Source organism: Heterodontus francisci, chromosome 3, assembly GCF_036365525.1.
Source record: "Heterodontus francisci isolate sHetFra1 chromosome 3, sHetFra1.hap1, whole genome shotgun sequence".
Classification (NCBI taxonomy): domain Eukaryota; kingdom Metazoa; phylum Chordata; class Chondrichthyes; order Heterodontiformes; family Heterodontidae; genus Heterodontus; species Heterodontus francisci.
The window spans coordinates 199,973,585-199,998,470 of record NC_090373.1 but is presented as its reverse complement, the minus strand read 5'-3'; the positions used below and the strand labels follow the sequence as shown (position 1 = coordinate 199,998,470).

Genomic DNA, 24,886 nt, shown 5'->3' with positions numbered 1-24,886 from the left:
AAAACTGCCCAGGTATGTCCTGTACACAAAGAGCAGAACCAGTCCAACCCGGTCAATTACCGCCCCATCAGCCTACTCTCAATCATCAGTAAAGTGATGGAAGGTGTCATCAACAGTGCCATAAAGCGGCACTTGCTTAGCAATAATCTGCTCAGTGACGCTCAGTTTGGGTTCCGCCAGGGCCACTCAGCTCCTGACCTCATTACAGCCTTGGTTCAAACATGGACAAAAGAGCTGAACTCAAGAGGTGAAGTGAGAGTGACTGCCCTTGACATCAAGGCAGCATTTGACAGAGTATGGCATCAAGGAGCCCTAGCAAAACTGGAGTCAATGGGAATCAGGGGGAAAACCCTCCGCTGGTTGGACTCATACCTAGCGCAAAGCAAGTTGGTTGTGGTTGTTGGAGGTCAATCATATGAGCTCCAGGACATCACTGCAGGAGTTCCTCAGGGTAGTGTCCTAGGCCCAACCATCTTCAGCTGCTTCATCAATGACCTTCCTTCAATCATAAGGTTAGAAGTGGGGATGTTCGCTGATGATTGCACAATATTCAGCACCATTTGTGACTCCTCAAATACTGAAGCAGTCCGTGTAGAAATGCAGCAAGACCTGGACAATATCCAGGCTTGGGCTGATAAGTGGCAAGTAACATTCACACCACAGAAGTGCCAGGCAATGACCATCTCCAACTAGACAGAATCGAACCATCTCCCCTTGACATTCAATGGCATGCCCAACACTGAATCCGCCACTACCAACATCCTGGGGGCTACCACTGACCAGAAATTGAACTGGAGTAGCCATATAAATACCGTGGCTTCAAGAGCAGGTCAGAGGCTAGGAATCCTGAGGCGAGTAACTCACCTCCTGACTCCCCAAAGCCTTGCCCCCATCGACAAGGCACAAGTCAGGAGTGTGATGGAATACACTCCACTTGCCTGGATGGGTGCAGCTCCAACAACACTCAAGAAGCTCGACACAATCCAGGTCAAAGCAGCCTGCTTGATTGGCACCCCATCCACAAACATTCACTCCCTTCACCACCGACGCACAGTGGCAGCAGTGTGTACCATCTACAAGATGCAGTGCAGCAATGCACCAAGTTTCCTTTGACAGCACCTTCCAAACCCGCGACCTCTAACAACTGGAAGGACAAGGCAGCAAATGCATGGGAACACCACCACCTGCAAGTTCCTCTCCAAGTCACACACCATCCTGACTTGGAACTATATCACCGTTCCTTCACTGTTGCTGGGTCAAAATCCTGGAACTGCCTTCCTAACAGCACCGTGGGTGTACCTACCCCACATGGACTGCAGTGGTTCAAGAAGGCAGCTCACCACCACATTCCCAAGGGCAATTCGGGATGGGCAATAAATGCTGGCCTGGCCAGCAACGCCCACATCCCATGAATGAATAACAAAATTCCACCTGAATCCCAACAATGGACAGGGGGATTCCATCCACCTTAAATCCCAATACTGGGCAGGGGGATTCCATTCAGCTGAATCCCAATAATGGACAGGGGGATTCCATTCACCTGAATCCCAACAATGGACAGAGGGACTTTAACCACCTATTAAGGGACCATATCCTTTGCCAGTGTCCCTGATCTTGAACTATGCAATGTATTCTACCCATGACTTTCAGCAAATCACAGGCCAGGTGTACCACTTCATGCTAGCATCAAAATGGATGGTGATCTCGGAGAAAGTGATTGAAGGCAAGGCTCCTTGGATTTATTCATCATGTTGAGCCAAGCATTCCAGATTTGAATTTCCAGTGTGATCGTCATGGCACCACATTAGAATCAACACAGCACATTAGTTGAGTGAGGGAGGGGAAAATGAGCCATCGTTCCGTTGTTACTCAGTGACCTTTCCTAGGTCATGCGTTTGTGACGATTGGGAGAAGACAGCTTTGGGCTTGGCTGTGATGTTGTTCATGACCAAACAGCGTGCTATTACGAATTCTCTAATCTCACACATATAAAATGACAAGCTAATTAGCATTTTAAAAACTCGTTCTGCGGTATTCCACAGGAGATGAACATAAGAAATGGGAGCAGTAGGCCATTCAGTCCCTCGCACCTGCTCCACCATTGCATATGATCATCTGCCTCATCTCCGCTTTCCCATCTACTCCCCATATCCTTGGATTCCCAAGAAATCAAAAATCTATCACTTTTGAATATATTTAATGGTGGAGAATCCACGACCCTCTGGGGTCGAGAATTCCAAAGATTCACAACTCCCCTGAGCAAACAAATGTGTCCTCATCTCATGCCTAAGTGTTCAACCCCTTATCCTGAGGCTGTGTCTCCATGTTCTAGATTCCCCAGCTATCTCTCAGTGTCTACCCTGTCAAGCCCCTTCAGAATCTGTTATGTTTCAATGAGATCACCTCTCATTCTTCTAAACTCCAGAGTATAGGCCCAATTTACTCAGCCTCTCATCAAAGGACAATCCTCCCATTCCAGGAACCAATCTAGTGAACCTTTGCTGTACCGTTATATATGGAGACTAAAATTGTGCACAGTACTCCAGGTGTGTCTGAAAAAGCCCTGGACAATTGTACCAAGACTTCCTTATTCTTGTGCTCCAGTCCCCTTGCAACGAAAGCCAACATGCCATTTGCCTTCCCAATTGCTTGCAGTGCCTGCATGTTAATTTTGTGTTCCTTGCATGAGTATCCCCCAATTGTCTCTGTACATGAACATTTAGAAGTTTGAAGCCTTTTAAAAAATATTCAGCTCATCTTTTCTTACTGGCAAAGTGAATAACCTCACACTTCCCCACATTCTACTCTACCTGCCATCTTGTTGCCCACTCACTTAATCTGACTATATCTCTTTGCATCCTTTGTGTGCTCACAGCTTACCTTCCCCACTTGGCTTTGTATCAGTGAACTTAAATACATCATTCTCAGCCTCTTCATCTAGATTAATATAGATGGTAAATAGCTGAGGCTTCAGCACTGATCCCTGCAGCACCCACTAGTTACAACCTGCTAACTTGAAAGTGCCCCATTTATCTCTATTCTCTGCTTCCTGTTTCCTCCATCCATCCCTATATATTACCCCCAACTCTGCGAGCCCTTATCCTGCATATTAACCTTTTGTGTGGCACTTTATTGAATGCCTTTTGGAAATCCAAGTACACTACAACTACTGGCTGCCTTTATCTACCCTACTAGTTACATCCTCAAAAAACTAAGAAATTTGTCAAACATGATTTCCCTTTTGTAAAACCATGTTGACTTTTGTCTGATTATACAATGATTTTCTAAGTGCATTGTTAGGACTTCCTTCTTGATAGATTTCAGCATTTTCCTGACGACTGGTGTCAAGCTAACTAGTCTGTAATTCCGTTTTCTCTCTCCCTGCTTTTTTGAACAGTGGCGTTATATTTGTTAATTTCCAATTCGCGGGAACCATTCTAGAATCTTGACAATTTTGGAAAATAGTGACCAGTGAATCCATGCTCTCCGCAGCTAGCTCTTTAAGAACCCTAGTATCTAGGCTAACAGGTCCTAGGGATATGTCAACTTTTAGTCCCTTAAGTTTCTCTGATAGTTTTTCTCTGCTGAAATTAATAACCAAATTTCTCACTCATTTGGCCCTTAGATATCCCCTATTTCTGGTATGTGTATTTTGTTCAACGTCTCTGCCATTTCCTCATTCCCCATGATAATCTCCTATCTCTAAGGGGCCAAGGTTACTTTAACTACTCTTCTTTCTATATAATTGTAAAAGATCTTATAATCCATTTTTATATTCATTGCTAGTTTACTCATTTTATTTTTCCTTTATCAACCACCTTTTGACCATCCTTTGTGGGTTTCTGAAACTCTCCCAGTTCTCAGGCTTCCTACCATTTTTAAAATTCTAATACTATCCTTAATTTCCCTAGCAAGCCATGGATGAATCTTTCTTGCTGTGTTTTTTCTTTTTTTTTAATGAGATTCCCACTTTTCAGTCTATTTACCAATCAACTTTAACCAACTCTCCCCTCATACCTATGGCTTTGTTTAAGTTGAAGTCTCTTGTTTTGGACTTGAGTATGTTGCTCCCAAATGCAATATGGAATTCAATTGTATTTTTTTTTTTTATAGAGATACAGCACTGAAACAGGCCCTTCGGCCCACCGAGTCTGTGCCGACCATCATCCACCCATTTATACTAATCCTACACTAATCCCATATTCCTACCACATCCCCACCTGTCCCTATATTTCCCTACCACCTACCTATACTCGGGGCAATTTATAATGGCCAATTTACCTACCAACCTGCAAGTCTTTTGGCTTGTGGGAGGAAACCGGAGCACCCGGAGGAAACCCACGCAGACACAGGGAAAACTTGCAAACTCCACACAGGCAGCACCCAGAATTGAACCCGGGTCGCTGGAGCTGTGAGGCTGCGGTGCTAACCACTGCGCCACTATTATGACCACTTTTTCCCCCCAGAGGATCATTTACTATGAGATTACTAATTAAACCTGCCTCATTACACAAAATAGATCTGAAATTATTTTGCCCCTAGTTGGCTCCACAAGGTCTTGTTCTAGGAAGCTGTCATGAAATCATGCTACAAACTCATCTTCCAAATCACCTTTGTCCATTTGATTTGTCATATGATATTACAAATATTAAAATTCCCCACGATGATACTGACTTTGTTACAAACTTCAATTATTTCTTGCTTAATGCTTTGTCCAATGGTATAACTACTGTTAGGGGGCCTATAAACTCTTCCGATCAACGTTTTCTGACCCTTGTTATTCATGATCTGCACCCATGCTGATTCTACTTCCTGATCTTCTGAGCAAAGATCATTTCTTACTACTGTCCTTATGTCATCCTTTATCACGGCTAACTTCGCCTTTTCCATTCTACCTGTCTTTTTGAAGTGATGTTCACACTGGAACATTTATTTCCCAAACTTCATCACCTTGTAACCATGTCTTTGATCTTGGGATGGCACAATCTAAAAGAGAGTCTGATCCAGTCTAGAAAATCAACAGGTTGTGTGACACTGTAATGAACAATAATCAGCCCAGAGCCACAGGCATCACATGACTCCTACACCCAGAACTAGATTTGTGGGGATCTTCACCAATAATAGTCTGGTAGCAGAAAGACCCCTGACATCCATTGTTATGGAATTTCCATTTTTTTTTTTGTTAAAACTTGGAATCTGTATTTTTCAAACTGAAGAGGCTGACTTATGGGGTTTTGCTTAAAAAGGTTGACCTGTAAATAAGTTTTGATTAGATTAGATTAGAGATACAGCACTGAAACAGGCCCTTCGGCCCACCGAGTCTGTGCCGAACATCAACCACCCATTTATACTAATCCTACACTAATCCCATATTCCTACCAAACATCCCCCCTGTCCCTATATTTCCCTACCACCTACCTATACTAGTGACAATTTATAATGGCCAATTTACCTATCAACCTGCAAGTCTTTTGGCTTGTGGGAGGAAACCGGAGCACCCGGAGAAAACCCACGCAGACACAGGGAGAACATGCAAACTCCACACAGGCAGTACCCGGAATCGAACCCGGGTCCCTGGAGCTGTGAGGCTGCGGTGCTAACCACTGCGCCACTGTGCCGCCCTGTGCTGGAAAGCATGTGATTTCCAGTAAACACAGCAGGGGGTTTTGACCTAAGAGCTTCCTTTTGTTGTGACGAGAGAATTCATAACTTCGCATGAGACTTGCTCGGAAAAGTTAGTTTCACTTTGAACTGTTAAAAGATGCTGATTTTTGGAGTAAAAGCAAGCAGTTGGAATCTGCAATATGGACCTGCCAGGAGGTAAGAAAAACAGAGAACTGTTACCTCTCTTTGAAGAATCCCTGCTAGTGAAAAGCAAGAGCCTCTATGAAGTGGTACTCTTGCCTCCTGCATTTTTAAGAAACCCTGAATGCTTGCAGAAACCTTGCATCTTCAAAAAGGACTTTTGTATCAAATGTGTGAGAAAACAGACACCTGTTGCTGCACACTTGATGGAAGATCTATGTGAAACTTCTGCAGTTGAATTTCTTTGAATATCTATCCAAAACAGACTGATCATCAACCTCGTCTGGAAAGACTCCGAGTGGCATCCAACTATTCGACTTTGGGACAGTGGCGCAGTGGTTAGCACCGCAGCCTCACAGCTCCAGCGATCTGGGTTCAATTCTGGGTACTGCCTGTGTGGAGTTTGCAAGTTCTCCCTGTGTCTGCATGGGTTTCCTCCGGGTGCTCCGGTTTCCTCCCACATACCAAAGACTTGCAGGTTGATAGGTAAAATTGCCCCTTATAAATTGCCCCTAGTATAGGTAGGTGGTAGGGAAATATAGGGACAGGTGGGGATGTGGTAGGAATATGGAATTAGTGTAGGATTAGTATAAATGGGTGGTTGATGGTTGGCACAAACTCGGTGGGCCGAAGGGCCTGTTTCAGTGCTGTATCTCTAAAACTAAAACTCTTGCCAAACCAAAGGATGCCCATCTCTTCGCTTCAGTATAGGTTCTTATTTGTTATTCCTTTGAAACAGTTGGAAACAAAAATCCCTTTTTTCCGAGTTAACCAGTTTTTGGATGTGTGAGGGCGAGGATAATAATTTAGTATTTCGATTTGCATATATATTTACTTCATTATTGGTTAAGACTAGGTTTTATAGTTTAGTTTAGTTATACAGCACTGAAACAGGCCCTTCGGCCCACCGAGTCTGCGCCGACCATCAACCACCCATTTATACTCATCCTACACTAATTCCATAGTCCTACCACATCCCCACCTGTCCCTATATTTCCCTACCACCTACCTATACTAGGGGCAATTTATAATGACCAATTAACCTATCAACCAGCAAGTCTTTGGCATGTGGGAGGAAACCGGAGCACCCGGAGGAAACCCACGCAGACACAGGGAGAACTTGCAAACTCCACACAGGCAGTACCCAGAATTGAACCCGGGTCGCTGGAGCTGTGAGGCTGCGGTGCTAACCACTGCGCCACTGTGCCGCCCTAAATTATAATAAATGGATAATTTTGTTGTTTATTAAATAAACCTGGTTGGTGTGCTTTATTCTGGGGACAAATAGAGTACCTAATTGGCTGTTTCAGTAAGTGGGAAAATTTGATATGTTGTGACCTGTGGAGACGTGGGACTGAATTAACAGTGCATTCCTCCCGCCTCAGTTGTAACACCAAATACCAGTGATGCACAGCACCTGAAGTGGGCATTAGTGAAGAATAGACTTCCTCCTACCGGTCCCAAGATGAGACACTGAGTTCAGTGCAGCAGTCTGGTTAAGAGCTGCAAGGACCTCATAGCCATAATTTTGTTGCTTTCTTTTGGAAAATTTGATTGAAGAGAATTTAGGGATTTGTGCCAATGCACCACTGGTATATGCAAACCAGAAACTGAAAAATAATAAACCACATCCCCAAATTGAAAGTAATGACAAATAGGCTTCAAAAAGGAAAATAAAACTACTGAAACAAAGTGACAATCAAAATAAGCAATATTGAACTCGTTCCATGGATCTCTCAAGTGCATGACTGCCTGTTTGTGCGTATGTGAAAGCTAAAGAGCAGGATGCATCAGAAATGAACCCTTTGAATATTTTCCGGCTTCTCAAATCGGCATTTTTGTTAATCAACATCTGTAAAAATAATTACACCTTTTCCTGTAAATTGCAAAAAAAAAAACAAGAAACCACAGGAGGTAAAAATTTAAGTGGTCACTGAACAAACTGTAAAAGTGTTTTGTATTGAAAGCTGTAACTATATTCTTGCAGGATTTATCTGGTTTTGCCTCACTGGCTGTGCAGCGCTCGTCTTAGTAACTCACTGTGTTTAGTTCTGTGTTGACATTACTGGGATCATCCCCTCCCATCACCACCACACGTGCTGGCATGTAACTGGAGTCTTCACTCGCAACCACCAAGGTCAGTTGTCTGTAATGCAAGGTAAGAGACATATCAGCAGACTGCCACTGCAGTCAAAAAATATTCTGTACCAAAAATGGATCTATGGGGGTTACTTATGCATGGGTTTATACTGCACAAGTAAAACCTTTTTCTTTACTCCCATGGAGCAATTTGGATGATTTGAGAAATCTCATCACAGAAATGAAAATTCAGGGGCTCTATTCTTAGGTCTTATACTAAAAAGGGTACGTAGCTCACACCAATCTATTACAAAGTGCATTGAAAGCTTATGTTAACCAAGTGCTATGGAAAATCCCATTATAAAAGTCTCCACATTTATCTACAATATGGCATACTCTTGAAAGTGGAACTGTGAAGAAGGTTTTTCCACTGTTAAGCTTTTCTAACATTATCATTTCTCAGGAACATCCCTGGAGAAAATCGTTGCCTGTTCCAGTAATACAGGGCTGGTGGCTCTCTAAAAGACATCAGGGCTTTTCAAACCTGAAATAATAGACCAACTTCACCATTTCCAAAGGCCTGATTTTTTCCCCAAGTAACAAAATGACAGAAGAGAAAGATGAATGAGAATACGAATGCGTATGATAGATGTCAGCTGGCTAATACAATTGAGAACCAGGCCGAATCAAAAAGTACAGAGAAGAGGTCAAAAAAAAAAATAAGAGCAGCAAAGAGAGAGTACGGGAAGAGACTGGCAGCTAACATAAAAGGGAATCCAAAAGTCTTCTACAGGCATATAAATAAAAAGTGGCAAAAAGGAGGAGTGGGCCCATTCGGGGCCAAAAAGGAGATTTACACATGGGAGCCCAGCACGCCAGCGCAAAGGATACAGCTGAAGCACTTTCAACGATCTTCAGTCAGAAGTGCCGAGTGGATGATCCTCCTTCTGAGGTCCCCAGCATCATAGACACCAGTCTTCAGCCAATTCAATTCACTCCACGTGAAATCAACAAACAGCTGAAGGCAATGGATGCAACAAAGGCTATGGGTTTTGACAACATCTCGGCTGTAGTACTGGAGGCTTGTGCTCCAGAGATGGCTGCACCCTTCACCAAGCTGCTCCAGTACAGATACAACAGGGCACGTATCCGACAATTTGGAAAACTGCCCAGGCATGTCCTGTCCATCAAAAACAGGACAAATCCAATCCAGCCAATTACTCCATCAGCCTGCTCTCAATCAGCAAAGTGATGGAAGGTGCCCTCGACAGTGCTATTAAGGGGCACTTACTTAGCAACAACCCGCTCACCGATGCTCAGTTTGGATTCCACCAGGGTCACTCAGCTCCTGACCTCATTACAGCCTTGGTCCAAACAGGGACAAAAAAGCTGAATTCTAGAGGTGAAGCAAGTGTGACTGCCCTTGACATCAAGGCAGCATTTGACAGAGAACGGAATCAAGGAGCCTTAGCCAATTTGAAGTCAATGGGATTCAAGGGAAAACTCCCTACTAGTTGGAGTCATACATAGTACAAAGGAAGATGGTTGTGGCTGTTGGAGGTCAATCATCTCAGCCCAAGGACATGACTGAAGGAGTTCCTCAGGGTCGTGTCCTCGGCCCAACCATCTTCAGCTGCTTCATCAATGACCTTCTCCCCCATCTTAAGATCAGAAGTGGGGATGCTCGCTGATGATTGTACAATGTTCACCACCATTTGAGACTCCTCAGATACTGAAGCAGTCCATGCCAGCAGGCAGCAAAACCTGAACAACATTCAGGCTTGGGCAAGTAACATTTGCGCCACACAACCATCTCCAACAAGAGAGAATCTAACCATCTCCCCTTGGCGTTCAATAGCATTACCATCGCTGAGCCAGCCCCCCACCATCCTAGGGGGTTATCATTAGCCAGAAACTTATCTGGAACTGCCATATAAATACTATGGCTACAAGAGCAGATCAGAAGCTGGGAATTCTGCGGCAAGTAACTCACCCCCTGATTACCTAAGGCACAAGTCAGGAGTATGCCTGGATGAGCACAGCCTAACAAAACTCCAGAAGCTCGACATCATCCAGGACAAAACAGCCCGCTCGATTAGCACTCCCTCTACCACCTTAAACATTCACTCCCTCCACCATTGCCTCACAGTGGCAGCAATGTGTACCATCTGCAACTGCATAACGGCAACTCAGCAAGGCCCCTTCAACAGAACCTTCCAAAGTCACACATCATCCTGACTTGCAACTATATCGCCATTCTTTCACTGTCGTTGGGTCAAAATCTTGGAACTCTCTTCTTAACAGCACTGCGGGTGTATCTACACCAGATGGATTGCAGCTTTTCTGCCCATCTGACTAGTCCATCGATATCTTCCTGCAGCCTACAGCTATCCTCCTCGCTATCAACCACATGGCCAATCTGTGTCGTCTGCAAATTTCTTGATCATGCCCCCTACATTTATGTCCAAATCATTAATATACACCACAAAAAGCAGGGGACCCAGTACTGAGCCCTGCGGAACGCCACTGGAAACAGACCTCCAGTCATAAAAAAACCTGTCAACAATTAACTTTTGTTTCCTGCCACTGAGCCAATTTTATATCCACTTTTCCCTGGATCCCATGAGTTTTTATTTTTTTTTTAAAAACCAGTCTATGTGGGATCTTGACGAAAGCAATAGCCCTTCTTCCCACAGAGGAACTTTCACCCTTCCTGCCCCTCTTCCCCACCCCACTTTTGCTTCAGTCCAATCATACCCCCACCCTTACACCTTGCTAAACCTGAAAACACTAGGTCACAATTACCCATATGCAACTCCACAGGAGATACATCATTTGTATCCACCCAGATTAGCATTTAGTCAAACAGCAAACGTTGAAAGCATTTGCCAAAAAATATGAAATGTTTATTCAGATTAAGAGGATTGTGGGTTTGTATCTTGCTACATAGCAAGTTAGATCAGCTCAGCTGAGTTAGGGTGTTCCCAGCAGCCCTTTTCTAGGGAGGGAAGGAAAAGCAGAAGCCAAGCTTCCTGCTCGCTATCAAGCGATCCTTTCAGGAAAGTGAGGAGATAGCAGTTAGGACAAGACTAAGGATGAGAAAAGATCAATGATCCCTCTGAAGTTAGTGTTTTGACACCTAGCCTAGCACTTAGCACTATTTTGAAACCTTGAACATCCTGGAATCTATTATTTTACCTACAAGATTATCCCAACTGTGTTCGACTTTTTAAATAAAAGTGCAGTCAAAGCTTTGGTGGGGAGATTATGGACAAAAATTAAGTTATACAGAGCCATTTATGGACAGATTGCGGGCAAGGGAGAAGAGACTACAGAGAGAAATATACTTTAAGAACTCTACTGCAACAGGGTCATTGGGCTTGTGTACCGCATAGCTAATAAAGTCTGAATGGCTCTAGTTTGAATCCCTGACCCTTACCTGATGACAACACCTTTGTGCATGTAGATGTTAATGTAATGGGACCCTGTGCTGCCATTTGATTCCCAGTACGTTTTGGTGTTCTTGTCAGTTAGCTTGCTTGCTCTGTGATGATTGGAGGACACCTCCACCTTCTCCCAACACTTGTCCTCTTTTAATTCCACACTGGAACCTACATAAAGAAGAACAGCAAGGAATATAAACCACCAGCCAGGGAAACAACCTACAGATCATTTTAGCAGCATTAAAATACATTTAGGTTTGAACAAAATTACTCAAAAATAGTATAAGTACAGGTAAGAGACTGCTGGCTTGATCAAGTCAAGTAGTCTTGACTTTCTAAATCAGATTAGTGCTACTCAAGTGATTAATAAATGTCACCACCAAAATCCTAACATTGAGCCATCACCTCCAACTCTCTACTCGTCACTGGATGTTCTAAAAATATAAATCGAAATCTATAAATCTATAAACCTCCAATTATAATCAGGAGTTGTCATCTGGATTAAGTGTGCTGGTACCGATACTCGACAACAATAATCACACTTAAGCCAATATGCACTACATGTGACAAAACATTGGATTGTTCCACTTAATTTACAGATTGCTGCTGTGCATTTTCACAGTTCAGATGAACATAGCTCGAATGTTTACTACACATTCATTACCCTTCACTGAAATCCAAACGAGAATATTGCAAAACATACTAATCATCCAATTAGTATTTTGTTACTTTGTAATACTTTATTCAAATGGAACCAATTGGGGGTGGACAATGTGAGTTTTATTAAGATAGAAATCCGAGGGTTTCCCTTGATGACTTTCAGGTATGGAGGTCAGAGATGGGAACATGAGGAAAAACTTTTTCACGCAGCAAGTGGTTAGGATCTGGAATGCACTGCCTGAGAGTGTGATGGAGGTAGATTCAAATCAAGGCTTTCAAAAGGGAATTAGACTCATCTGAAAAGGAAGAATGTGCAGTGTCATAGGGAGAAGGCAGGGGAATGGCACTAGGTAAATTGCTCTCTCAGTGAGCCCATGCAGACACGATTGCCAGAATGGCCTCCTTCTGCACTGAAACAATTCTGTGATTGTGATTTCCCATCATGGAATTATAATCGCTAACATACATGACACACAGGTGCCAGGCAATGACCATTTCCTTTTGACATTCAATGGCATTACCATCACTGAATCCCCCATCAACTCCCTGGGGATTTCCACTGACCAGAAACTTAATTGGATCAGCCCGATAAACACTGTGGCTACAAGAGCAGGTCAGAGGCTGGGAATCCTGCAGCGAGTAACTCACCTCCTGACTCCCCAAAGCCTGTCCACCATCACAAGGCACAAGTCAGGAGTGTGATGAAATACTCTCCACTTGCCTGGATGGGTACAGCTCCAACAACACTCAAGAGGCCCGACACCATCCAGGACAAAGCAGCTCGCTTGATTGGCACACCATCCACCACCTTCAACATTCAGTTCTTACACCACTGACGTACAGTGGCAGCAGTGTGTACCAACTACAACATGCACTGCAGAAACTCATCAAGGCTCCTTCAATAGCACCTTCCAAACCCGCGGCCTTTATCACAGAGAAGAACAAGAGAGGCAGGTGCATGGGAACACCACCACCTGCAAGTTCCCCTCCAAGCCACACACCATCTTTACTTAGAACTATATCACCGTTCCTTCACTGTCACTGGGTTAAAATCCTGGAACTCCCTTCCTAACAGCATTGTGGGTGTACCCGCACTAGATGAACTGCAGCTGATCAAGACGGCATCTCACCACCACCTTCTCAAGGGCAATTAGGGATGGGCAATAAATGCTGGCCTTGCTAGTGATGATCACATCCCAAGAACAAAGACAAAAATTCATTTAATCTCTCAGGAGCCCAACTTCACTGGGCAAATCCCACAATGGTACAAAATGTAACTCAATATGATGTCAGTAAATTCACTGAACTCAGGTTCTCTCATCTTGGTGATATGGCAGCCAAATTATGGGCAATTCTGCAATGTAGACTTCGCTAGATTCAGAAGAACATAAGATTTAGAAGGAGGCCGTTTGACTCTGAGCCAGCTCTGCCATCTTCTACCTCAACTGCATCTTCCCGCAGCATCCCCATTTCCCTGAATTCCCTTAGTATCCAAAAATCTATCAACCTCAGCCTTGAATAGACTCCACGCCGGAGTATCCACAGCTCTCTGGGGCAGAGAATTCTAAAGATTCACAACCCTTTAAGTGAAATTTCTTTTCATCTCAGTTGCAAGTGATTTGGAACTATGATGTTGTTGCTATTACAGAGACTTGGTTGAGGGAAGTTTAGTTTAGTTTTAGTTTAGAGATACAACACTGAAACAGGCCCTTTGGCCCACCGAGTCTGTGCCGACCATCAACCACCCATTTATACCAATCCTACACTAATTCCATATTCCTACCACATCCCCACCTGTCCCTATATTTCCCTACCACCTACCTATACTAGGGGCAATTTATAATGGCCAATTTACCTATCAACCTGCAAGTCTTTGGCATGTGGGAGGAAACCCACACAGACACAGGGAGAACTTGCAAACTCCACACAGGCAGTACACAGAATTGAACCCGGGTCTCTGGAGCTGTGAGGCTGCAGTGCTAACCACTGCGCCACATTGCCGCAGCTAAATGCTCCAGGATCTAGAAGCTTCAGGCGGGATAGAGGGGGATGTAAAAGGGGTGGGGGAAGTTGCATTACTGGTTAAGGAGAATATCACAGCTGTACTGTGGGAGGACACCTCAGAGGGGTCGTGCAGCGAGGCAATATGGGTGGAGCTCAGGAATAGGAAGGGTGCAGTCACGATTTTGGGGGTTTACTACAGGCCTCCCAACAGCCAGCGGGAGGTAGAGGAGCAGATATGTAGACAGATTTTGGAAAGATGTAAAGGTAACAGGGTTGTAGTGGTGGATGATTTTAACTTCCCCAATATTGACTGGGACTCACTTAGCGCTAGGGGCTTGGATGGAGCAGAATTTGTAAGGAGCATCCAGGAGGGCTTCTTGAAACAATATGTAGATAGTCCAACTAGGGATGGGGCCGTACTGGACCTGGTACTGGGGAATGAGCCCGGCCAGGTGGTCGAAGTTTCAGTCGGGGAGCATTTCGGGAACAGTGACCATAATTCCATAAGTTTTAAGGTACTTGTGGATAAGGATAAGAGTAGTCCTCGGGTGAAGGTGCTAAATTGGGGGAAGGCTAATTATAACAATATTAGGCAGGAACTGAAGAATTTAGATTGGGGGCGGCTGTTTGAGGGTAAATCAACATCTGACATGTGGGAGTCTTTCAAAAGTCAGCTGATTAGAATCCAGGACCAGCATGTTCCTGTGAGGAAGAAAGACAAGGTTGGCAAGTTTCGGGAAGCTTGGATAACACGGGATATTGTGAGCCTAGTCAAAAAGAAAAAGGAAGCATTCGGAAGGGCTGGAAGGCTGAGAACAGACGAAGCCCTTGAGGAATATAAAGACAGTAGGAAGGAACCTAAGCAAGGAGTCAGGAGGGCTAAAAGGGGTCATGAAAAGTCATTGGCAAACAGGATTAAGGAGAATCCCAAGGCTTTTTACACATATATAAAGAGCAAGAGGGTAACCAGGGAAAGGATTGGCCCACTCAAGGACAGAGGAGGGAATCTATGTGTGTAGCCGGAGGAAATGGGCGAGGTACTAAATGAGTACTTTGCATCAGTATTCACCAAAGAAAAGGACTTGGTGGATGATGAGTCTGGGGAAGGGAGTGTAGACAGTCTGGGTCATGTCATTATCAAAAAGGAGGTGGTGTTGGGCGTCTTGCAAAGCATTAAGGTAGATAGGTCCCCAGGGCCCGATGGGATCTACCCTAGAATACAGAGGGAGGCAAGGGAAGAAATTGCTGGGGCCTCGAAAGAAATCTTTGTATCCTCATTGGCTACAGGTGAGGTCCCAGAGGACTGGAGAATAGCCAATATTGTTCCTTTGTTCAAGAAGGGTTGCGAGGATAATCCAGGAAATTATAGGCCAGTGAGCCTTACGTCAGTGGTAGAGAAATTATTAGAGAGGATTCTTCGGGACAGGATTTGGAACTTATTAGCGAGAGGCAGCATGGTTTTGTGAAGGGGAGGTCGTATATCACCAACATGATTGAGTTTTTTGAGGAAGTGATGAAGATGATTGATGAAGGAAGGGCAGTGGATGTTATCTATATGGACTTCAGTAAAGCCTTTGACAAGGTCCCTCATGGCAGACTGGTACAAAAGGTGAAGTCACATGGGATCAGAGGGGAGCTGGCAAGATGGATACAGAACTGGCTCGGTCATAGAAGAGAGGGTAGCAGTGGAAGGGTGCTTTTCTGAATGGAGGGATGTGACTAGTGGTGTCCCGCAGGGATCAGTGCTGGGACCTTTGCTGTTTGTAGTATATATAAACGATTTGGAGGAAAATGTAGCTGGTCTGATTAATAAGTTTGCGAACGACACAAAGGTTGGTGGAGTTGCGAATAGTGATTGTCAGAGGATACAGCAAGATTTAGATCGGTTGGAGACTTGGGCGGAGAAATGGCAGATGGAGTCTAATCCGGACAAATGTGAGGTAATGCATTTTGGAAGGTCTAATGCAGTTGGGAAGTATACAGTAAATGGCAGAACCCTTAGGAGTATTGACAGGCAGAGAGATCTGGGTGTACAGGTCCACAGGTCACTGAAAGTGGCAACGCAGGTGGATAGGGTAGTCAAGAAGGCATACGGCATGCTTGCCTTCATCGGTCAGGGCATAGAGTATAAAAATTGGCAAGTCATGCTGCAGCTGTACAGAACCTTAGTTGGGCCACACTTGGAATGTTGCGTGCAATTTTGGTCGCCACACTACCAGAAGGACGTGGATGCTTTGCAGAGGGTACAGAAGAGGTTTACCAGGACGTTGCCTGGTCTGGAGGGCATTAGCTATGAGGAGAGGTTGGATAAACTCGGATTGTTTTCACTGGAACGACGGAGGTGGAGGGGCGACATGATAGAGGTTTACAAAGTTATGATTGGCATGGAGAGTGGATAGTCAGAAGCGTTTTCCCAGGGTGGAAGAGTCAGTTACTAGGGGACATAGGTTTAAGGTGCGAGGGGCCAATTTAGAGGGGATGTGCGAGGCAAGTTCTTTACACAGAGGGTGGTGAGTGCCTGGAACTTGCTGCCGGGGGAGGTGGTGGAAGCAGGTACGATAGCGACGTTTAAGAGGCATCTTGACAAATACATGAATAGGATGGGAATAGAGGGATACGGTCCCCGGACGTGCAGAAGGTTTTAGTTGAGACATGCATCAAGATCGGCGCAGGCTTGGAGGGCCGAATGGCCTGTTCCTGTGCTGTACTGTTCTCTGTTCTTTTGTTCTTTGACCCCTTATTCTGAGACTGTGACCCCATTTTTGAGATTTTCCAGCTTGGGGAAACATTTTCTCAGCATCTACCCTGTAAAGCCCCTTAATACTTTTGTGTTTCAAATACATCACCTCTCATTCTTTTAAAGTGCATGAAATATAGACCCAGTCTATTCAATCTCCCCTCATAGGACAATCCCCTCATCCCTGGAACCAGTCTAGCAAACCTTAGTTACACTTCCTCTCGGGCATGTCCTTCCTTCGAAGGAGACCAAAACTGCACACAGTACTCCAGGTGTGGTCTTACCAATGCCCTGAATAATTGTATTGAGACTTCCTTGCTCATACTCCAATCCCTTTGTATCAAAAGCTAACGTAACTATTTGCCTTCCTAATTGCTTGCTGCACCTGCCTGTTAACTTTGTGATTCATATACAAGGACACCTCAGCCCTCTGAATGCAAATATTTTCCTATCATTCAAAAATATTCTCTTTATTGATTTTTCCTACCAAAGTGGATAACTTCACACTTCATCCCTTTGTATTCCATCTGTTATGTTCTTGTCCACTCCCCCAACCTGTCTATATACCTCTGCAGCCTCTTTGCGTCAACGTTTACTTTCCCACCAAACTTTATGATGTCAGCAAATTTGGATACGTTACGGTCAGTCCCCTCATCTATCTCATTAATATAGATTGTAACTAGCTGAGGTCCCAGCTCTGATCCTATCAGTACCAAGCTAGTTGCAGCCTGCCAACCCAGAAATGTCCACTTTACACCTACTGTTTTCTGTCCATTAACCAATTATCAATCCATGCTAATATATTACCCCCAATCCCATTAGTGCTAATTTTATATAATTGCCTCGTGTGGCACCTTCTCAATTTTTTTTTGAAAATCCAAGTACACTACATCCACTGATTCTCACTTAACCATTTTACTAGTTACATTCTTAAAAAAACTAAAATTTGTCAAACAGGATTTCCCTTCCATAAATCCATGTTGATTCTGCTTAATGACTTCTAAATGCCATGTTACCGCATTCCTTATAGATTTAGTATTTTGCCTTCTACTGATATTAGGCTAACTGGCCTCTAGTTCACAGTTTCTCTATTCCTCCTTTCTTAAACTGTGGGATTCTGTTTACTACCTTCCAATCCTTAGGAACTGTTGCAGAATCTAAGAAATTCTAGAAGCTCAAAATCAATGCATCCACTACTTCCGCAGCTACCTCTTTTAAAACCCGCGGTCATCAGGTCCACAGGATTTGTCACCACTTAGTCCCATTCATTTCTGCAGTCTTATTTCTTTACATATACTGATTTCTTTAAGTTCCTCAATCTCACTAGAACCTTGGTCCCCCATTATCTCTGGAATGTTTTTTTGTGTCTTCTACCGTGAAGACATGTAAAGTATTTGTTTAATGTCTGCTATTTCCTTATTCCCCATTCTAGTTTCACCCGTCTCTGACTCTAATCGGCCCACGTTTACTCACTAATTTCTTCCAATCTACATATCTATAGAAACGTTTATAATCTGTTTCTGTATCTCTTGTTAGTCTACTCTCACATTATCTTTCCTTATCAATTTCTTGTTTCTCCTTTCCTGAATTCTAAAATCCTCCCAATCCTCAAGCTTACAACTCTTTCTGGCAACACTATAAACCTCTTGCTTTGATTTAATACCATCTTTATCTCCTTGTTAGCCACAGTTGGATCATTTTTTCTGAGGTTTGTATGTCTTAAAGGAATGTATATTTGCTGCAAATTACATATTAATTCCTAATGCTCGCTATTGCTTGACTGCCATCATATTTCTAACGTACAGAATGCCCAAAATCATCTCCGATAGGTTCATAATTCCATCACAGGAGGAACTTTTATCCCATTACCCAACTGGATTATACTCTGAGCCCAGCTACATTCTCATCCACACTGCTACCCAGTTCCCCAATCTTTCCAGCTTGGTTCAAAAATTTAAAAAATCAAATATTGAGCATTATTTCACAACAACCACCACCCTGTCCAACTGAACACACATCCTCAATGAACAACTCTCAGGTGTACACAGACCAAGAAAACCTTCCTGTACTTAGCATACTACAGCAAAGTGAGCTGGATAGTGAAGTACTTAATAGAGCACAAATTAATCTATGAAACATTAACATGCTGTCTATTATATGCCTTCCATACAACAAAGTAAAAATCTCATATCTGGTATCAGTAACCAACAATGTGTTGTATTGCTGTGTGCCCTAAACAATCTGCTCACTACCATAATCGTAACTCAAATGCCCACAAAGTAATCTGCATAAACTGTAAATGTTAAAGAATTTCAGTATCTTTTAATAGGAATCTTGCAAGAGACAAGTCTGGAAAAGTCTCTGCAATCCATCTGACCAGTCTCAATAACCAGTCACCCATTCAAACATCTATCAATTCTCCCTTGAATAATGTTCATATTTCCCTGATATGCTGGATAGTCCATTCCACATATTCACCATCCTCTACAAAAAGGAGTTCAATCTAAACAGTCCATTAGCATATTTTCCATTTTCTAAGTTTGACCACATGTCTGCTGGTACTTGCATTTGGGGAAATCTCAACTATTGGAGTTCAATTTATCTATTCCCTTAAGATTCTGGAATACTTCCCTCAGCATCCTCTTTCCCAGAGTAAACAATCCAGGTACTTCAACCTCTCCTCTCAGCTCAGATGACTTAAGCTAGGTATCATTTTGTTGCCCTTTTCTATTCTTCTTATTCGGTCATATGTCAACCACATTGCTGTGGGTCATATGTAGGCCAGACCAGGTAGGACAGCAGATTTCCTTTCCTAAAGGACATTAGTGAACCAGATGGGGTTTTTTTTTTTACAACAATCAACAATGATTTCATGGTCGCCATTAGACCAGCTTTTAATTCCAGATTCATTAATTGAATTGAAATTTCACCATCTGCTATGGTGGGATTCAAACCCATGATCATTAGCCTGGGCTCTGGAGTACTAACCCAGTGACATTACCACTACGCCACCGCCTTCCCTTCTGCTTCCATTGTTTGGATATTCTTGCTGTAATATGGAAATTGGAATTGTACATAGCACTGAAGACTGGGTCATACCCCATACAGATTCATCACCTCCTGTGATTTATGCTTTGTCACTGACTGTATATCTCATGCTCCAATTCACTTTCCTTGCTCCTGCAACACATTACACTGTTAATTTGCTGAATGATTCATTAATACCCCTAGAACTATTTCAATTATTTCCCAATGCTTAGTTCCCTTTTTTAGATTTGTTACCTTGCACCTGACCCCAATAAATGCTCTTTGGCATTCATGAGTCCACCTTCCTGCCCATCAACAACATTGTTCTAGACCTTTCCCTGTAGTTCAAACCCATCCCACTTTTTCATCATCTGCAAATTTAAGACAGCTTTGCTTCTGTACCCACTGTATACACTGGCCAGCATCACAATTGATTGTATTTCTATGGAGCTGCTGATGAAAGTGTGAAGGGGCTCTGCACAAACAGCTTTATGTTTCTGAAACACAAGAATGTTCGAATGTACTTATGCCATCCACAAGGCATATTGCTCAAACCTAAATAGTTCAACCTGATTATAAATGCATGAGGAAAGTCAAGTGTTATTTACAAGAGTTGGGTTAAAGGAATCAAGTCAGTCGGTGGGAGGGAGATCCCAACTCCTGTTTCTTCAATTTGGACTAATGAAGTTGTTCACCCAGTGTTTATTCCTGCAAACATCCCAGAACTATAAGTGAACAATCCTTGCTGTTGCTTTTTCACCCTTTCAAGGCAATAATATCCTTCCCAACGATTAGATGGCCAGAACTCCAGTGCTCCAGATGGGCTCCGACCAATGACAGCAATACAAATGTGGGTTCAGTTAGTTACAAATACAGACATCAAAAAATGCCTGCAAATCTGTTATGAGACAGTATTCACGACAACCACCATCCAATCAGGAATTGAGCTGCATGGAATTTAAAGCTGGAATTACATGAATCGTGAAAGTAGATTGACACAATGAAGTTCAACTACACACATACCTCTATCAGAGAAGGAAAACAAAACTGGGATATTATAATAACTTAAAAGTAGAAAAGAGATGCTCTCTTTTAGCCCCACACATAATTTAAACTTGCCGTGATTCAGTCTGTTATCATTGAGCCGTTCGGACAGACCTTGACAGAGGTTCCTCAGGAATACATCAAAGAAAGGGATATTGATTGGCTGATGGCTGCGTCTATGCTCCTCAATTTGTCCCAAAACCATCTGCAAGTCGGAGTTGAGAAAAAATCAAATACATGTACTTAAAAGTGCAGAATGAGAAAAGCCCATTCATCCCATCAATTCACAGACAACCAGGAACACAACTTATATATCCCCATGGAACTCTCAACAATTCCATTTTGTTGGAAGGGAAGGAAGAACATGAAAAAGGTCTTCAGGAATGACATTCATCTTAATTTACACAGACAGTAGTAAAACACCAAAATTGCAGACTCAGTCTCAATTTCCTTTCTATACAAATCAGCTGACCTTTGCCAGGGCAGCATCAAGTTACAATTGGCCCAAGCCAGTCTGGGCCAAGGTAGGAAAGAGAATTATTCCAAGAGTCACCACTCTGTCAGACCAGGAGAAAAAAAATTCAACAGCAGTGGGAGAGGGATTTTCTTGCTTCTCTCAGACACAGCATAATAGAAGTTCAACTGCCTAAACTTTTACTCCTAACTCAGAAGATAGTAACACTTTGTGATAAAAAAAAGGGGGGGGGGTCACAATTATTTATTTTTTCCCACTGCTGCAGCAACCCAGAGAAAGATATTAAAAAGACAAGAATGAGCTTCCGTGGTAAACACAAATCCACTTTGAGAGCTTTGTATAGAATATTGTTGATAGCTGGGCCAGAAAGCATCAGTACAGAGTAAGAGGGAGATTAAATTCCTTGAAGTGTGGTATACTAGGATGCATATACTCCATTTAACTGATGTACTTTTTCCTTGGGAAGCCGAGTGAGTAATTACACAACCTGGTGTAATATTGAGCCACATACAGAAATGTCCCAGGTTCAAATTGCTGGTGTGTGCTTAGTTAGTTCATCTCAGCCAGAATAGATGGCAGGGTGTGGGGGCAGGGTCTCAGACAGAGTTGGGAAAAGAATACAATGTAGCACTTGTTCCCCAGTGCTGATTTACTCTTCACTAATCCATTCTGGAGACCCCTGGACAGATATAAGGCTAGGGTAGGATCGGCTTTGATTGTATGTGCAAACTAACTTAACACACCGCCTAGACTCAACTGGGCAAGGTCCTGGAGGGGCAGCCAGCGGAAGTACACTGTGGAAGTGTACTTCAAAGCAAGAATCAACTCTTGTATGTGAGGATGAGAAAAGCATTTGAAAGGAGAGCAGCAGCGAACCACCCCAATTACCTGTATACATCCAGCCAGGATACTGGTGGTCATTTTCTTGTAAAGGCTTGCGTATTTCTCACAGTCACTGACCAGATCTCGGAGCTCTGCAGCCAGCAATAAAGCTGAACTGTGTTTGTCCAGTGCCTTTGACAGCGTTTCCTTTGACCCAAGTCGACACATGACTACTGCATAATCCTTGTTCACTGTTGCAAGCCTATGCAGAAACCTAATGAAATCCTGGAGTACCTGAAGGCCAAGAGAATTAAAAACATTTCAATTAGCTGTAATTGGGAGGGTTTTAATCCAAATTAGCAGCTTTCCCCTGTTCCTCAACGCACTGCCTGGTGAGATACCAAAATCAGAAAGATCTACAGTTTAACTTCCAGACAGTGAATTAACCAATCTCAGTTAGGGCACTGCAATTGACTACTATACCTAGAGACCATAGAAAGGCAGAAAAAAAGATATTAGTCAGAATTCCCACCCCAAACATCAGGAAATGATCTATGTTGGAAAGGGCGCGTACGTAGAAACATTCAAATGAGGATAGCACAGGATTTGAATACCCTGTCACGGTCAAAGCCAGCACATGGCAAGCTGACCACTAGGATAATGTGGCATCCCCAAAAACCTGTCAATCAACTGTCAATGTCTTCAGGAGATGAGGGAATAAAAAGACTGGGACTCAACACTTCTGTCCTTTGATTAGAGAAAAGCTACTGATGCTGATTGCCCAATTCAAACGTGAACAATAGGTGCGATAGTGAAACTGTACCATGGCACTTTCAGGAAAGGGGTGGGTGGACTGCTCACAACTCGGGCTGCAAAGCAATTCGACTGCAAAAGTATTTTTTTTTATTCGTTCCTGGGATATGAGCATTGCAGACAAGGCCAGCATTTATTGCCCATCCTTAATTGCCCTGGAGAAGGTCATGGTGAACCACTGCAGTCCATGTTGGGGACAGACACCCACACTGCTGTTAGGAAGGGAGTTCCAGGATTTTGACCCAGTGACTGTGAAGGAACGGCGATATAGTTCCAAGTCAGGATGGTGTGTGGCTTGGAGGGGAATCTGCAGGTGATGGTGTTCCTTCTCGGTGGTCGAGGTCACAGGTTTGGAAGGTGCTGTCTTAGGAGCCTTGGTGCATTGCTGCAGTGCATCTTGTAGATGGTACACACTGCTGCCACTGTGTGGTGGTGGTGAAGGGAGTGAATATTGAAGGTTGTGGATGAGGTGCCAATCAAGCGGGCTGCTTTGTCCTGGATGGTGTCGAGCTTCTTGAGTGTTGTTGGAGCTGCACCCATCCAGGCAAGTGGAGAGTATTCCATCACACTCCTGACTTGTGCCTTGTAGATGGTGGACAGACTTTGGGGAGTCAGATGAGTTACTCGCCGCAGGATTCCTAGCCGCTGACCTGCTCTTGCAGCCACAGTATTTACATGACTACTCCAGTTCAGTTTCTGGTCAACGGTAGCCCCTAGGATGTTGATAGTGGGGGATTCAGCAATGGTAATGCCATTGAATGTCGAGGGGAGATGGTTCGATTCTCTCTTGTTGGAGATGGACATTGCCTGGCTTGCGTGTAGCGTGAATGTTACTTGCCACTTATCAGCCCAAGCCTGGATATTGTCCAGATCTTGCTGCATTTCTACACAGACTGCTTCAGTATCTGAGGAGTCATGAATGGTGCTGAACACAGTGCAATCATCAGCGAACATCCCCACTTCTGACCTTATGATTGAAGGAAGTTCATTGACGAAGCAGCTGAAGATGGTTGGGCCTAGGACACTACCCTGAGGAACTCCTGCAGTAATGTCCTGGAGTTCAGATGATTGACCTCCAACAACCACAACCATCTTCCTTTGCACTCGGTATGACTCCAACCAGTGGAGAGGTTTCCCCCTGATTCCCATTGACCTCAGTTTTGCTCGGGCTCCTTGATGCCATACTCGGTCAAATGCTGCCTTGATGCCAAGGGCAGTCACTCTCACCTCACCTCGAGTTCAGCTCTTTTGTCCATGTTTGAACCAAGGCTGTAATGAGGTCAGGAGCTGAGTGGCCCTGGCGGAACACAAACTGAGCGTCACTGAGTAGGTTATTGCTAAGCAAGTGCTGCTTGATGGCACTGTTGATGACACCTTCCATCACTTTACTGATGATTGAGAGTAGGCTGATGGGGCGGTAATTGGCCGGGTTGGACTTGTCCTGCTTGGACTTGTCCTACAAGACATACTTGGGCAATTTTCCACATTGCAGTGTAGATGACAGGGCTGTAGCTGTACTGGAACAGCTTGGCTAGGGGCGCAGAAAGTTCTGGAGCACGGGTCTTCAGTATTTTTGCTGGAATATTGTCAGGGCCCATAGCTTTTGCAGTATCCAGCGCCTTCAGTCGTTTCTTGATGTCACGCGGAGTGAATCGAATTGGCTGACGTCTGGCAGCTGTGATGCTGGGGGACTTCAGGAGGAGGCAGAGATGGATCATCAACTCGGCACTTCTGGCTGAAGATTGTTACAAATGCTTCAGCCTTATCTTTCACACTGATGTGCTGGGCTGCCCCATCATTGAGGATGGGGATATTTGTGGAGCCACCTCCTCCAGTTAGTTGTTTAATTACCCACCACCATTCACAGCTGCATGTGGCAGGACTGCAGAGCTTCGATCTGATCTGTTGGTTATGGGATCGCTTCGCTCTGTCTATCGCATGCTGCTTATGCAGTTTGGCATGCAAGTAGTCCTGGGT

The 24,886-nt window shown here is 43.9% G+C and overlaps 1 protein-coding gene across 4 annotated transcripts in view; it reads right to left on the bottom strand.

The window, feature by feature from the left end:
- Window positions 1-24,886, bottom strand: part of LOC137366082 (cullin-9) — a 413,970-nt gene that overhangs the window by 156,093 nt on the left and 232,991 nt on the right. For 3 of the 4 annotated variants that reach the window (XM_068028163.1, XM_068028162.1, XM_068028161.1), the window contains exons 13-16: window positions 22,163-22,390; window positions 20,875-21,004; window positions 11,324-11,495; window positions 7,846-7,951 (exon numbers count right to left, since the gene is read on the bottom strand). In XM_068028163.1, the coding sequence (XP_067884264.1) occupies window positions 7,846-7,951; window positions 11,324-11,495; window positions 20,875-21,004; window positions 22,163-22,390 (636 nt within the window). The remainder of the gene's footprint in view (window positions 1-7,845; window positions 7,952-11,323; window positions 11,496-20,874; window positions 21,005-22,162; window positions 22,391-24,886) is intronic. The other variant, XM_068028164.1, reaches the window with a different exon arrangement.